General features: G+C 45.1%; 1 protein-coding gene across 11 annotated transcripts in view; it reads left to right on the top strand.

Annotated features, from left to right (window-relative positions):
- The window catches only part of caskin2b (CASK interacting protein 2b), a 90,794-nt gene that overhangs the window by 59,811 nt on the left and 15,877 nt on the right, over nucleotides 1-15,106 (top strand). For 6 of the 11 annotated variants that reach the window (XM_036941294.2, XM_036941293.2, XM_036941292.2 and 3 more), the window contains exons 8-10: nucleotides 6,650-6,758; nucleotides 7,001-7,109; nucleotides 12,188-12,282. In XM_036941294.2, the coding sequence (XP_036797189.2) occupies nucleotides 6,650-6,758; nucleotides 7,001-7,109; nucleotides 12,188-12,282 (313 nt within the window). The remainder of the gene's footprint in view (nucleotides 1-6,649; nucleotides 6,759-7,000; nucleotides 7,110-12,187; nucleotides 12,283-15,106) is intronic. The other 5 variants (XM_090196818.1, XM_090196817.1, XM_090196816.1 and 2 more) reach the window with 1 other exon arrangement.

Here is a 15,106-nt window from a genome sequence, read left to right as displayed (position 1 = left end):
AGATGGATATGCAGAAAGACACTGGAGAGAGACGGAGAGGGAGGCTCTCTGGTGTGAGGCTGCAGTGCTGCCAATGTGACCCAGATCTGCCAGTGAGATGTGGCTGCTGATTTATCAGTAGTAGCTGGGACCAGACTGTTAACACTAGAACTGCTGGGCCTCTAATTCAAGCTAATGAGCAGTCATTCTGACTGCAACATTCTAACAGTGTAATTCATACTTTTTATATAGGCTGTCGCAAAAACAATCATTTGGTTGTGTGTATGAAAGCCTTGGGTAACATTAGAATACCATTTTTATTTTATTTCAAAGAACTCCATAGCATTTTCATTTGTTTATGTTACTTTACGCTATACGTCAAAAAATATTATTCAAGTGTTCAAGAAATGTTCTTAGTGGAGTTGTTACAACTATGAAACAGAAAGTGTATGTGTTGGACGCGGTAACAGCTTCTTTTTATAAGTACACAAAACATACCCCAACCACCAATATGCACGGTGAAAAGATGCACGGTCAAATGATGGAAACATCAGTAACCTAAACATCATTATAAGCGTGAAGTGGCCTTGATAAATAGTGCAATTCGAGGCAAAAGCAACAGTGGCATTATAATCAATATACAGTTGAAGTCGGAAGTTTACATACACTTAGGTTGGAGTCATTAAAACTCGTTTTCAACCATTCCACAAATTTCTTGTTAACAAACTATAGTTTTGACAAGTCGGTTAGGACATCTACTTTGTGCATGACACAAGTCATTTTTCCAACAATTGTTTACAGACAGATTATTTCACTTATAATTCACTGTATCACAATTCCAGTGGGTCAGAAGTTTACATATACTAAGTTGACTGTGCCTTTAAACTGCTTGGGAAATTCCAGAACATGATGTCATGGCTTTAGAAGCTTCTGATAGGCTAATTGACATAATTTGAGTCAATTGGTGGTGTACCTGTGGATGTATTTCAAGACCTACCTTCAAACTCAGTGCCTCTTTGCTTGACATTATGGGAAAATCTAAAGAAATCAGCCAAGACCTCAGAAAAGAAATTATAGACCTCCACAAGTCTGGTTCATCCTTGGCAGCAATTTCCAAACGCCTGAAGGTACCACATGCATCTGTACAAACAATAGTATGCCAGTATAAACACCATGGGATCACGCAGCCATCATACCGCTCAGGAAGGAGACGCGTTCTGTCTCCTAGAGATGAACGTACTTTGGTGCGAAAAGTGCAAATCAATCCCAGAACAACAACAAAGGACCTTGTGAAGATGCTGGAGGAAATAGGTACAAAAGTATCTATATCCACAGTAAAACGAGTCCTATATCGACATAACCTGAAAGGTCGCTCAGCAAGAAGCCACTGCTCCAAAACCGCCATAAAAAAGCCAGACTATGGTTTGCAACTGCACTTGGGGACAAAGATTGTATTTTTTTGAGAAATGTCCTCTGGTCTGATGAAACAAAAATAGAACTGTTTGGCCATAATGACCATTGTTATGTTTTGAGAAAAAGGGGGAGGCTTGCAAGCCGAAGAACACCATCCCAACTGTGAAGCACGGGGGTGGCAGCATCTTGTTGTGGGGGTGTTTTCCTGCAAGACGGACTGGTGCACTTCACAAAATAGATGGCATCATGAGGGAGAAAAATGATGTGGATATATTGAAGCAAAATCTCAAGACATCAGTCAGGAAGTTAACGCTTGGTTGCAAATGGGTCTTCCAATTGGACAATGACCCCAAGCATACTCCCAAAGTTGTGGCAAAATGGCTTAAGGACAACAAAGTCAAGGTATTGGAGTGGCCATCACAAAGCCCTGACCTCATCCTATAGAAGATTTGTGGGCAGAACTGAAAATACGTGTGCGAGCAAGGAGGCCTACAAACCTGACTCAGTTACAGCATCTCTGTCAGGAGGAATGGGCCAAAATTCACCCAACTTATTGTGGGAAGCATGTTTAAACAATTTAAAGGCAATGCTACCAAATAATAATTGAGTGTATGTAAACTTCTGACCCACTGGGAATGTGATGAAAGACATAAAAGCTGAAATAAATAATTCTCTCTACTATTATTCTGACATTTCACATTCTTAAAATAAAATTGTGATCCTAACTGACCTAAAACAGGACATTTTTACTTGGATTAAATGTCAGGAATTGTGAAAAACTGAGTTTTTACATTTATTTGGCTAAGGTGTATGTAAACTTCAAATGTAAGTGTTGATATGACAGCAGTCACAAATAGTCAGTTATTGTCAGCACGCGCTTATATTGTGTGCATCTTCAATGCCATCAGTTGGACTTAATTTAACTGTTATCCCTTGTCCCAACAGTTTACTCAAATCTTCATACATTTCACCTGCCTTAACACACATTGACACCTTTGTTTGGTTGTAGTGCGTAATAGTCTCCGGTTTTCTCTTTGGGTTCCGTTGTCTTGTCATTCTTCAGCACTGTTGAGGAGTACAACAGCAGGTGCCTTATTTTGTGCAGAGGTAGGGAGTTCCCGTCTCACTTTGTTCATGGTGCCAGCCAGACTTGTTTTCAAATTGTTCGCCAATGACAGTGAAGTTAAGAAATTGTCCATGGAGACATTTCTCCCCTTGCCACTGTAAGGTCTCCAACACTCACATGCTGCACAATGTAGATGTTTTCCCAAATATTGAAAGCCGTTCAACATGTTCATTACGCACTCTCTCGCGGTGTAGCCTGCTCCCAAGTAGCCCAGAGTAGACTGATAAGACTGCTGTGATTCAGTGGAATGATTTAGAGTACATATCATTTAAGATTCTAATTAGAATAGATCAATACAATAGGATGGCCTGTTTTTAATTCACAATTGGTGATGACATAATTATGCATGGTTTGCTTCCCTCCCCCTTTCTCCCTATCATACTTTACTTCATTTATTCAATCTGTTATATGTGTACCCTTTCTCCCTATCATACTTTACTTCATTTATTCAATCTGTTATATGTGTACCCTTTCTCCCTATCATACTTTACTTCATTTATTCAATCTGTTATATGTGTACCCTTTCTCCCTATCATACTTTACTTCATTTATTCAATCTGTTATATGTGTACCCTTTCTCCCTATCATACTTTACTTCATTTATTCAATCTGTTATATGTGTACCCTTTCTCCCTATCATACTTTACTTCATTTATTCAATCTGTTATATGTGTACCCTTTCTCCCTATCATACTTTACTTCATTTATTCAATCTGTTATATGTGTACCCTTTCTCCCTATCATACTTTACTTCATTTATTCAATCTGTTATATGTGTACCCTTTCTCCCTATCATACTTTACTTCATTTATTCAATCTGTTATATGTGTACCCTTTCTCCCTATCATACTTTACTTCATTTATTCAATCTGTTATATGTGTACCCTTTCTCCCTATCATACTTTACTTCAGTTATTCAATCTGTTATATGTGTACCCTTTCTCCCTATCATACTTTACTTCATTTATTCAATCTGTTATATGTGTACCTTTTCTCCCTATCATACTTTACTTCATTTATTCAATCTGTTATATGTGTACCCTTTCTCCCTATCATACTTTACTTCATTTATTCAATCTGTTATATGTGTACCCTTTCTCCCTATCATACTTTACTTCATTTATTCAATCTGTTATATGTGTACCCTTTCTCCCTATCATACTTTACTTCATTTATTCAATCTGTTATATGTGTACCTTTTCTCCCTATCATACTTTACTTCAGTTATTCAATCTGTTATATGTGTACCTTTTCTCCCTATCATACTTTACTTCATTTATTCAATCTGTTATATGTGTACCTTTTCTCCCTATCATACTTTACTTCATTTATTCAATCTGTTATATGTGTACCTTTTCTCCCTATCATACTTTACTTCATTTATTCAATCTGTTATATGTGTACCCTTTCTCCCTATCATACTTTACTTCAGTTATTCAATCTGTTATATGTGTACCTTTTCTCCCTATCATACTTTACTTCATTTATTCAATCTGTTATATGTGTACCCTTTCTCCCTATCATACTTTACTTCATTTATTCAATCTGTTATATGTGTACCCTTTCTCCCTATCATACTTTACTTCATTTATTCAATCTGTTATATGTGTACCTTTTCTCCCTATCATACTTTACTTCATTTATTCAATCTGTTATATGTGTACCCTTTCTCCCTATCATACTTTACTTCATTTATTCAATCTGTTATATGTGTACCCTTTCTCCCTATCATACTTTACTTCATTTATTCAATCTGTTATATGTGTACCCTTTCTCCCTATCATACTTTACTTCATTTATTCAATCTGTTATATGTGTACCCTTTCTCCCTATCATACTTTACTTCAGTTATTCAATCTGTTATATGTGTACCTTTTCTCCCTATCATACTTTACTTCATTTATTCAATCTGTTATATGTGTACCCTTTCTCCCTATCATACTTTACTTCATTTATTCAATCTGTTATATGTGTACCTTTTCTCCCTATCATACTTTACTTAATTTATTCAATCTGTTATATGTGTGAAATTAGTTTCGTTTTAGGTTCAGTTTTGAGGCAATTATTGAGGTGATTATCAACTGGGACAGCGCCTTCAACTGTCGAGAGAAGGAGTGGAGCAGGCCCCACTGTCGGGAGAAGGAGTGGAGCAGGCCCCACTGTCGGGAGAAGGAGTGGAGCAGGCCCCACTGTCGGAGGAAGGAGTGGAGCAGGCCCCACTGCCGGGAGAAGGAGTGGAGCAGGCCCCACTGTCGGAGGAAGGAGTGGAGCAGGCCCCACTGCCGGTAGAAGGAGTGGAGCAGGCCCCACTGCCTGGAGAAGGAGTGGAGCAGGCCCCACTGTCGGAGGAAGGAGTGGAGCAGGCCCCACTGCCGGGAGAAGGAGTGGAGCAGGCCCCACTGCCTGGAGAAGGAGTGGAGCAGGCCCCACTGTCGGAGGAAGGAGTGGAGCAGGCCCCACTGCCGGGAGAAGGAGTGGAGCAGGCCCCACTGTCGGAGGAAGGAGTGGTGCAGGCCCCACTGGGTTATTTGAGAAAAGTCAATGACTGAGCGCGGCATGACTTAAATGGCAGAGTAATAAATACCATGAATGAGCAGTGAAAATGACTGCTTTAGCAGTTCTAGTGTTAAGGAGTCCTATTTGTTTGTGTGGTGGTCTGCCCTTTCTCTGACACACCTCCCTGGTCCAAACCACCGTACCAAAGAAACAGTCAAGGCTTTCATTGGCTTCAATTGATAAGAGAGAAACTGTGTATTCAACCATGGCACAAGGATTTCTGGGATCCAGTGGCCATATGACTCCATAACAATGCCCTGTGGTCCAATCACACGGTTATGTCACCACAATACATGCTGTAACCGGTCCCATGGTTCCACCACTTTGGCCCCACATAGACATCCATGTAGTAGAGATATTAAAGGGGGGATATGAACAGTGGGTTATTGAGTCAGTGCGGCCCCAAAGGAGGAGAGGAGAACAGGATAGGGCTCTCTCTTTCAGCATCCAGCCAAACCAGAGGGATAGAGAGACTTTGATGAGCCTGCCCTCCTTTGTGTTTCTAAGGGGAAATGAAACAAGCACGCTGACCCGGGGCTTAGCAGCCGCAGGGCAGAGGGGGAGGGGGGAGAGTGAGAGATGCTGAAGCACAGTATCTGAAACAGGATGAGAATAATGAAGTTCACGTAAGAGAGAGGTGTTCTTCCTCTACCTGTCTCTATATCTCTGTCTCTCTCCTGTCTTTGTCCCCAGCATGGCCCCCCTGCTTGGCAACTGAGCCCCAAAAATCCCTCTCTCTTTCTCTCTGTCTCCCTCTCTCGCTCTAAGTGACTTCTTGTTAGATGCGTGATTTATTTACTAAAGTGAGTGGTGAGGCAAACTGATGATGCAAATCACTGTCACTGTCTGAATCAGTCTTGTATTGTTATTTTGGGTTACTATAGATAAATGGTGTGATTGTGACAGAGGTCATTATGAGATGGTGTGGTTGTGGTATGGTTCTGGTTTGGCTGATGAGCAGGTATGTCATGGAAAGACAGGGGTTATGGGTTTGCATTAGTTAGTTAGTTAGTTACCAAACCATTTTGCATGTGGGCATGTGTGGATGCCCACTTCCCCTTGCCGTGTGTGTGTGTGTGTGTGTGTGTGTGTGTGTGTGTGTGAACTTTCCATGCTGTACATTCCCAGAAGAGCTCTGACATTCCTACTAATATTCCTAAAGTTTAACTTGTCTACTTTTTTATTTATTTTAACCTTTATTTAACCAGGCAAGTCAGTTAAGAACAAATTCTTGTTTTCAATGACGGCCTAGGAACAGTGGGTTAACTACCTTGTTCACTACCAGGATATTTGAGTGTGTGTGTGTGTCTGTGCAGTTGGAATCGAGTGTGAATTCTCCAAATTTCCCCCTGGCACCTCAGTGAGTTCATGTGAAGTGGGATGTTGAGCAGACTAGCTACGGTGGATCACTGTAACACTTGCCATTGACATAATATACTGTCCTGGCATCTGGTCCTGCTGGCTCCATCCATGGCTCTGCCTCGCAGAAACCTTTACAATTCACCCTGGAGTTAACAGCCTTTGTAAACTTGAATCTGTACTAAAGTAGTACTGTGTTGTTCCTCTCTGGTTCAGGTTGCTGCTGAAAGCGGGCATCGACATCAACAGGGCCACTAAGGCTGGCACTGCCCTGCACGAGGCTGCCCTCTACGGCAAGACGGAGGTGGTCAGACAGCTGCTAGAGGTAAGACACCTGGAGGGACATCAACCTCACTTAGTCTTTAACTAGTCTGATTCAATCACTATTCTTCCACATTCAACTAACAGTTGGTAACATGTTGTCCATTGTAAGTGAAGTGTTTTATTGAATAGGCTGTACAATACATTGCCGTTGACTGCATTAGACTTGAGAACATTGATGTTGAATGTGCTGCTGTGTTTCAGTGCACATCTGATTGACAATAACGTTGTGTGTGGTTTTGACAGGCTGGTATAGACGTGAACATCCGTAACACGTACAACCAGACAGCCCTGGACATGGTGAACCAGTTCACCACCTCCCACGCCAGCAAGGACATCAAGCAGCTCCTACGAGGTGAACAGAGCACCAGTCATCACTGGAATACACTGGGACAGGAGATGGTTGTTAACACATGAAGACATTATTCCATGAAGTATCATTCTTTGGCAGTCTTTATCTCTCATTCTGTTTTCCGCCTGTTTTATTGTCCTTGAACCAGGGCTCTACAGTGTGACCTTTTTACTCACAAACTGAAAAAGTCAAGTATGAGTTTTGATTTATAGCGTATACATTGCTGCTGTAGGTATTTTCTAAGTATGTTGGCTGTTTTAGCAGTGTGTAGCCATAGAGTCTACTTGAGTGACTTTGTCCTTGTGTTTCTTGGCTATGGAAATCATTTTGTTCCCATGCTAGGTTGTTTTTCATGTTAGCTTGTTTGAGCTCGCTCAACTCAACTGCTAGTGAAGAGACACGGGAGAATCTCATCTCTCCCAGACAGACATGCCAGTCTCACTGTTACCCTTAAAGGGGCAGCGGAACATTTTTGTCTAAAAAAGTGGCTAAAATATTTGACGGTAAATTGTACTTGCTTGAGCATAGAACACCACAAAAACATTTTAATCTTTCACTTTTGGTAATTTCTTATAAAAACGATCTTCCTTAAATATTTTTATTGTGTTCCTAAATGTATTTGTGTGTTAAAAAAAGTATATTTAGCCGCAAAAATGGAAAAAAATGTCAGCATAGATTCCTGCTAGCGGATTTCTTTCTTTGTGCTTTAGTGTAGTGAAGCGACTCTTGCATTCTCTTGCAGTTTGAGTTCTGCAGGACAGTGTGTTCAGAGGTGTGTGTGTGTTGGGAGAGGAGACAGACTGAGACAGAGCCAATGCAGACGTTCCTATAGCGAGAGAGGCCCAGAGGAGAGACTGAGGGATATGAAATACTCAAAGCTGTAATTCACCAAGCAGCTGTGTTTAACCTCATGGAGTACAGGTTACATAACCCTATCAGCTCACACACACTCTCACGTGCGCACACACACAACCAAAAGACTAGGTGTGTGTGTGCGACCTATGCGTTTGTTTGTGTGTGATTGTTGCGTGCCACCCCTGTGTACGTGCGCATGCTTGAGACTGTGTTTTGGACCTCTGCTGTTTGTGCTATCTCCTCTGTAATCCAGCAGGCCTGGTTCTTTGATCTGGTTCTCGCAGCCTGGGAACTCAGGCCATAATGAGCACTTGTTTTCCTCAGTCAGCAGACTGCTGCTTCAAACATGGAGGCTGTGGAGAGAGACTTCCTGTTATTCTCTGTGTTCAGAGAAGAGTGAATAACAGATGAATAGAACACAATCAGCCACCACACCTCCTCGTCATGGATTAATTATTGATGTGTACCAACCAGTCAGAAGCTGAATACAGCACTGACTGACTCTGCTCTCTGATGTCACTACATTCCATACCAGTGCCGGATGTGACTAATTAAAAAACAACAGGCATTGGGATTGTAGCGGCGTCTGGGTATATCCCCTTAAGGTGATTTGAAAGTGGTGTACATGTCAGTATGTATCAATCATTGGGCTGTATTTTCTTCCTGCCTTCGTTCATACCAATTCCCTGAACTAACTTTGTGTGTGTCTCTCTTTCTCCTATCTCTCTCTTTCTCTCTGTCCCACTCTCTCTCTTTCTCCCCTCTCTCTGTCCCACTCTCTCTATTTCTCCCATCTCTCTGTCCCACTCTCTCTCTTTCTCCCCTCTCTCTGTCCCACTCTCTCTCTTTCTCCCCTCTCTCTGTCCCACTCTCTCTCTTTCTCCCCTCTCTCTGTCCCACTCTCTCTCTTTCTCCCCTCTCTCTGTCCCACTCTCTCTCTTTCTCCCCTCTCTCTGTCCCACTCTCTCTCTTTCTCCCCTCTCTCTGTCCCACTCTCTCTCTTTCTCCCCTCTCTCTGTCCCACTCTCTCTCTTTCTCCCCTCTCTCTGTCCCACTCTCTCTCTTTCTCCCCTCTCTCTGTCCCACTCTCTCTTTCTCCCCTCTCTCTGTTCCACTCTCTCTTTCTCCCCTCTCTTTGTCCCACTCTCTCTTTCTCCCCTCTCTCTGTCCCACTATCTCTCTTTCTCCCCTCTCTCTGTCCCTCTTTCTCCCCTCTCTCTGTTCCACTCTCTCTCTTTCTCCCCTCTCTCTGTCCCACTCTCTCTCTTTCTCCCCTCTCTCTGTCCCACTCTCTCCCTTTCTCCCCTCTCTCTGTCCCACTCTCTCTCTTTCTCCCCTCTCTCTGTTCCACTCTTTCCCTTTCTCCCCTCTCTCTGTTCCACTCTCTCCCTTTCTCCCCTCTCTCTGTCCCACTCTCTCTCTTTCTCCCCTCTCTCTGTCCCACTCTCTCTCTTTCTCCCCTCTCTCTGTCCCACTCTCTCTCTCTTTCTCCCCTCTCTCTGTCCCACTCTCTCTCTTTCTCCCCTCTCTCTGTTCCACTCTCTCTCTTTCTCCCCTCTCTTTGTTCCACTCTCTCTCTTTCTCCCCTCTCTCTGTCCCACTCTCTCTTTCTCCCCTCTCTCTGTTCCACTCTCTTTCTTTCTCCCCTCTCTCTGTTCCACTCTCTCTCTTTCTCTCCGCCCCACTCTCTCTCTTTCCCCCTCTCTCTGTCCCACTCTCTATTTCTCCCCTCTCTCTGTCCCACTCTCTCTCTCTTTCTCTCCTCTCTCTGTCCCACTCTCTCTCTCTTTCTCCCCTCTCTCTGTCCCACTCTCTCTCTTTTTCTCCCCTCTCTCTGTCCCACTCTCTCTCTTTCTACCCTCTCTCTGTCCCACTCTTTCTCTTTCTCCCCTCTCTCTGTCCCACTCTCTCTTTCTCCCCTCTCTCTCTCTTTCTCCCCTCTCTCTGTCCCACTCTCTCTCTTTCTCCCCTCTCTCTGTCCCACTCTCTCTTTATCTCCCCTCTCTCTGTCCCACTCTCTATCTTTCTCCCCCCTCTCTGTCCCACTCTCTCTTTATCTCCCCTCTCTCTGTCCCACTCTTTCTCTTTCTCCCCTCTCTCTGTCCCACTCTCTCTCTTTCTCCCCTCTCTCTGTCCCACTCTCTCTCTTTCTCCCCTCTCTCTGTCCCACTCTCTCTCTTTCTCCCCTCTCTCTGTCCCACTCTCTCTCTTTCTCCCCTCTCTCTGTCCCACTCTCTCTTTATCTCCCCTCTCTCTGTCCCACTCTTTCTCTTTCTCCCCTCTCTCTGTCCCACTCTCTCTCTTTCTCCCCTCTCTCTGTCCCACTCTTTCTCTTTCTCCCCTCTCTGTCCCACTCTCTCTCTTTCTCCCCTCTCTCTGTCCCACTCTCTCTTTCTCCCCTCTCTCTGTTCCACTCTCTCTTTCTCCCCTCTCTTTGTCCCACTCTCTCTTTCTCCCCTCTCTCTGTCCCACTATCTCTCTTTCTCCCCTCTCTCTGTCCCTCTTTCTCCCCTCTCTGTCCCACTCTCTCTCTTTCTCCCCTCTCTCTGTTCCACTCTTTCTCTTTCTCCCCTCTCTCTGTCCCACTCTTTCTCTTTCTCCCCTCTCTCTGTCCCACTCTCTCTCTTTCTCCCCTCTCTCTGTCCCACTCTTTCCCTTTCTCCCCTCTCTCTGTTCCACTCTCTCCCTTTCTCCCCTCTCTCTGTCCCACTCTCTCTCTTTCTCCCCTCTCTCTGTCCCACTCTCTCTCTTTCTCCCCTCTCTCTGTCCCACTCTCTCTCTCTTTCTCCCCTCTCTCTGTCCCACTCTCTCTCTTTCTCCCCTCTCTCTGTTCCACTCTCTCTCTTTCTCCCCTCTCTTTGTTCCACTCTCTCTCTTTCTCCCCTCTCTCTGTCCCACTCTCTCTTTCTCCCCTCTCTCTGTTCCACTCTCTTTCTTTCTCCCCTCTCTCTGTTCCACTCTCTCTCTTTCTCTCCGCCCCACTCTCTCTCTTTCCCCCTCTCTCTGTCCCACTCTCTATTTCTCCCCTCTCTCTGTCCCACTCTCTCTCTCTTTCTCTCCTCTCTCTGTCCCACTCTCTCTCTCTTTCTCCCCTCTCTCTGTCCCACTCTCTCTCTTTTTCTCCCCTCTCTCTGTCCCACTCTCTCTCTTTCTACCCTCTCTCTGTCCCACTCTTTCTCTTTCTCCCCTCTCTCTGTCCCACTCTCTCTTTCTCCCCTCTCTCTCTCTTTCTCCCCTCTCTCTGTCCCACTCTCTCTCTTTCTCCCCTCTCTCTGTCCCACTCTCTCTTTATCTCCCCTCTCTCTGTCCCACTCTCTATCTTTCTCCCCCCTCTCTGTCCCACTCTCTCTTTATCTCCCCTCTCTCTGTCCCACTCTTTCTCTTTCTCCCCTCTCTCTGTCCCACTCTCTCTCTTTCTCCCCTCTCTCTGTCCCACTCTCTCTCTTTCTCCCCTCTCTCTGTCCCACTCTCTCTCTTTCTCCCCTCTCTCTGTCCCACTCTCTCTCTTTCTCCCCTCTCTCTGTCCTACTCTCTCTCTTTCTCCCCTCTCTCTGTCCCACTCTCTCTCTTTCTCCCCTCTCTCTGTCCCACTCTCTCTTTATCTCCCCTCTCTCTGTCCCACTCTTTCTCTTTCTCCCCTCTCTCTGTCCCACTCTCTCTCTTTCTCCCCTCTCTCTGTCCCACTCTTTCTCTTTCTCCCCTCTCTGTCCCACTCTCTCTCTTTCTCCCCTCTCTCTGTTCCACTCTTTCTCCCCTCTCTCTGTCCCACTCTTTCTCTTTCTCCCCTCTCTCTGTCCCACTCTTTCTCTTTCTCCCCTCTCTCTGTCCCACTCTCTCTCTTTCTCCCCTCTCTCTGTCCCACTCTTTCTCTTTCTCCCCTCTCTGTCCCACTCTCTCTCTTTCTCCCCTCTCTCTGTTCCACTCTTTCTCTTTCTCCCCTCTCTCTGTCCCACTCTTTCTCTTTCTCCCCTCTCTCTGTCCCACTCTTTCTCTTTCTCCCCTCTCTCTGTCCCACTCTCTCTCTTTCTCCCCTCTCTCTCTCTTTCTCCCCTCTCTCTGTCCCATTCTCTCTCTTTCTCCCCTTTCTCTGTCCCACTCTTTCTCTTTCTCCCCTCTCTGTTCCACTCTCTCTCTTTCTCCCCTCTCTCTGTTCCACTCTCTCTCTTTCTCCCCTCTCTCTGTCCCACTCTGTCTCTTTCTCCCCTCTCTGTCTTTCTCACACACAGATGCTACAGGTGTCCTGCAGGTGAGAGCTCTGAAAGACTATTGGAACATCCACGACCCCACTGCTCTCAACATCCGGGCCGGGGATGTCATCATGGTAGGCTGCAGGAAGACACACACACACAACCCTTTCTATTTGCTGTCTGTAACTCCTCAGATGTGCCTCAGCTGGCATTGCAGTGTTGTTCCCACACTCACTGTGCCCAACCGTGCCCCCATGTTGTCTGTTAGGACAGGTGTGTTTTCCCTGTGAACTGTCAGGCTCATCCTCTCTAACAGGTGTTTTGGTAGCAAGCAGGGAGACAGGCTGGCAGTAAATTAGTTCAGGGCTACAACTAAATTGTGAAAAGTCTGCGGGTCCCCGAGTATAGGTTTGTAAACCACTGGACTATAGGAAGGTTTGTAAACCACTAGACTATAGGATGGTTTGTAAACCACTGGACTATAGGAAGGTTTGTAAACCACTAGACTATAGGATGGTTTGGAAACCACTGGACTGTAGGACGGTTTAAAAACCACTGGACTGTAGGATGGTTTGTAAACCACTGGACTATAGGAAGGTTTGAAAACCACTGGACTATAGGACAGTTTGGAAACCACTGGACTATAGGAAGGTTTGTAAACCACTGGACTATAGGACAGTTTGGAAACCACTGGACTATAGGAAGGTTTGTAAACCACTGGACTATAGGACAGTTTGGAAACCACTGGACTGTAGGTACAGTTTGGAAACCACTGGACTATAGGACAGTTTGGAAACCACTGGACTATAGGACAGTTTGGAAACCACTGGACTATAGGAAGGTTTGTAAACCACTGGACTATAGGACAGTTTGGAAACCACTGGACTGTAGGTACAGTTTGAAAACCACTAGACTATAGGACAGTTTGGAAACAACTGGACTATAGGAAGGTTTGTAAACCACTAGACTATAGGATGGTTTGTAAACCACTGGACTATAGGACAGTTTGGAAACCACTGGACTATAGGAAGGTTTGTAAACCACTGGACTATAGGATGGTTTGGAAACCACTGGACTATAGGATGGTTTGAAAACCACTGGACTATAGGATGGTTTGAAAACCACTAGACTATAGGACAGTTTGGAAACCACTGGACTGTAGGAAGGTTTGTAAACCACTAGACTATAGGATGGTTTGAAAACCACTGGACTGTAGGACGGTTTGTAAACCACTGGACTGTAGGACGGTTTGTAAACCACTGGACTATAGGAAAGTTTGTAAACCACTGGACTGTAGGACGGTTTGGAAACCACTGGACTGTAGGACGGTTTGGAAACCACTGGACTGTAGGACGGTTTGAAAACCACTGGACTGTAGGATGGTTTGTAAACCACTGGACTGTAGGACGGTTTGGAAACCACTGGACTATAGGACAGTTTGGAAACCACTGGACTGTAGGACGGTTTGGAAACCACTGGACTGTAGGACGGTTTGGAAACCACTGGACTGTAGGACGGTTTGAAAACCACTGGACTATAGGATGGTTTGTAAACCACTGGACTGTAGGACGGTTTGGAAACCACTGGACTGTAGGACGGTTTGAAAACCACTGGACTGTAGGACGGTTTGAAAACCACTGGACTGTAGGACGGTTTTAAAACCACTGGACTATAGGATGGTTTGTAAACCACTGGACTGTAGGACGGTTTGAAAACCACTGGACTATAGGATGGTTTGTAAACCACTGGACTGTAGGACGGTTTGAAAACCACTGGACTATAGGATGGTTTGTAAACCACTGGACTGTAGGACGGTTTGGAAACCACTGGACTGTAGGACGGTTTGAAAACCACTGGACTATAGGATGGTTTGTAAACCACTGGACTGTAGGACGATTTGAAAACCACTGGACTATAGGACGGTTGGAAACCACTGGACTGTAGGACGGTTTGAAAACCACTGGACTATAGGATGGTTTGTAAACCACTGGACTGTAGGACGGTTTGAAAACCACTGGACTATAGGATGGTTTGTAAACCACTGGACTGTAGGACGGTCTGAAAACCACTGGACTATAGGATGGTTTGTAAACCACTGGACTGTAGGACGGTTTGAAAACCACTGGACTATAGGATGGTTTGGAAACCACTGGACTGTAGGACGGTTTGAAAACCACTGGACTATAGGATGGTTTGGAAACCACTGGACTGTAGGACGGTTTGGAAACCACTGGACTGTAGGACGGTTTGGAAACCACTGGACTGTAGGACGGTTTGGAAACCACTGGACTGTAGGACGGTTTGAAATCCAATGGACTATAGGTACGGTTTGGAAACCACTGGACTGTAGGACGGTTTGGAAACCACTGGACTGTAGGACGGTTTGGAAACCACTGGACTGTAGGACGGTTTGGAAACCGCTGGACTGTAGGACGGTTTGGAAACCACTGGACTGTAGGACGGTTTGAAATCCAATGGACTATAGGTACGGTTTGGAAACCACTGGACTGTAGGACGGTTTGGAAACCACTGGACTGTAGGACGGTTTGGAAACCACTGGACTGTAGGACGGTTTGAAAACCACTGGACTATAGGACGGTTTGAAAACCACTGGACTGTAGGACGGTTTAAAAACCACTGGACTGTAGGACGGTTTGAAAACCACTGGACTGTAGGACGGTTTGGAAACCACTGGACTGTAGGACGGTTCGGAAACCACTGGACTGTAGGACGGTTCGAAAACCACTGGACGACTGTATGAAGGTTTGGAAACCACTGGACTGTAGGACGGTTCGAAAACCACTGGACTGTAGGACGGTTTGGAAACCACTGGACTATAGGACGGTTTGAAAACCACTGGACTATAGGACGGTTTGAAAACCACTGGACTATAGGATGGTTTGAAAACCACTGGACTGTAGGACGGTTTAAAAACCACTGGACTGTAGGACGGTTTGA

The sequence above is a fragment of the Oncorhynchus mykiss genome, chromosome 13 (assembly GCF_057628025.1).
Source record: "Oncorhynchus mykiss isolate SJ-2025 chromosome 13, ASM5762802v1, whole genome shotgun sequence".
NCBI lineage: Eukaryota > Metazoa > Chordata > Actinopteri > Salmoniformes > Salmonidae > Oncorhynchus > Oncorhynchus mykiss.
This window is presented reverse-complemented; position numbering and strand designations above follow the sequence as displayed.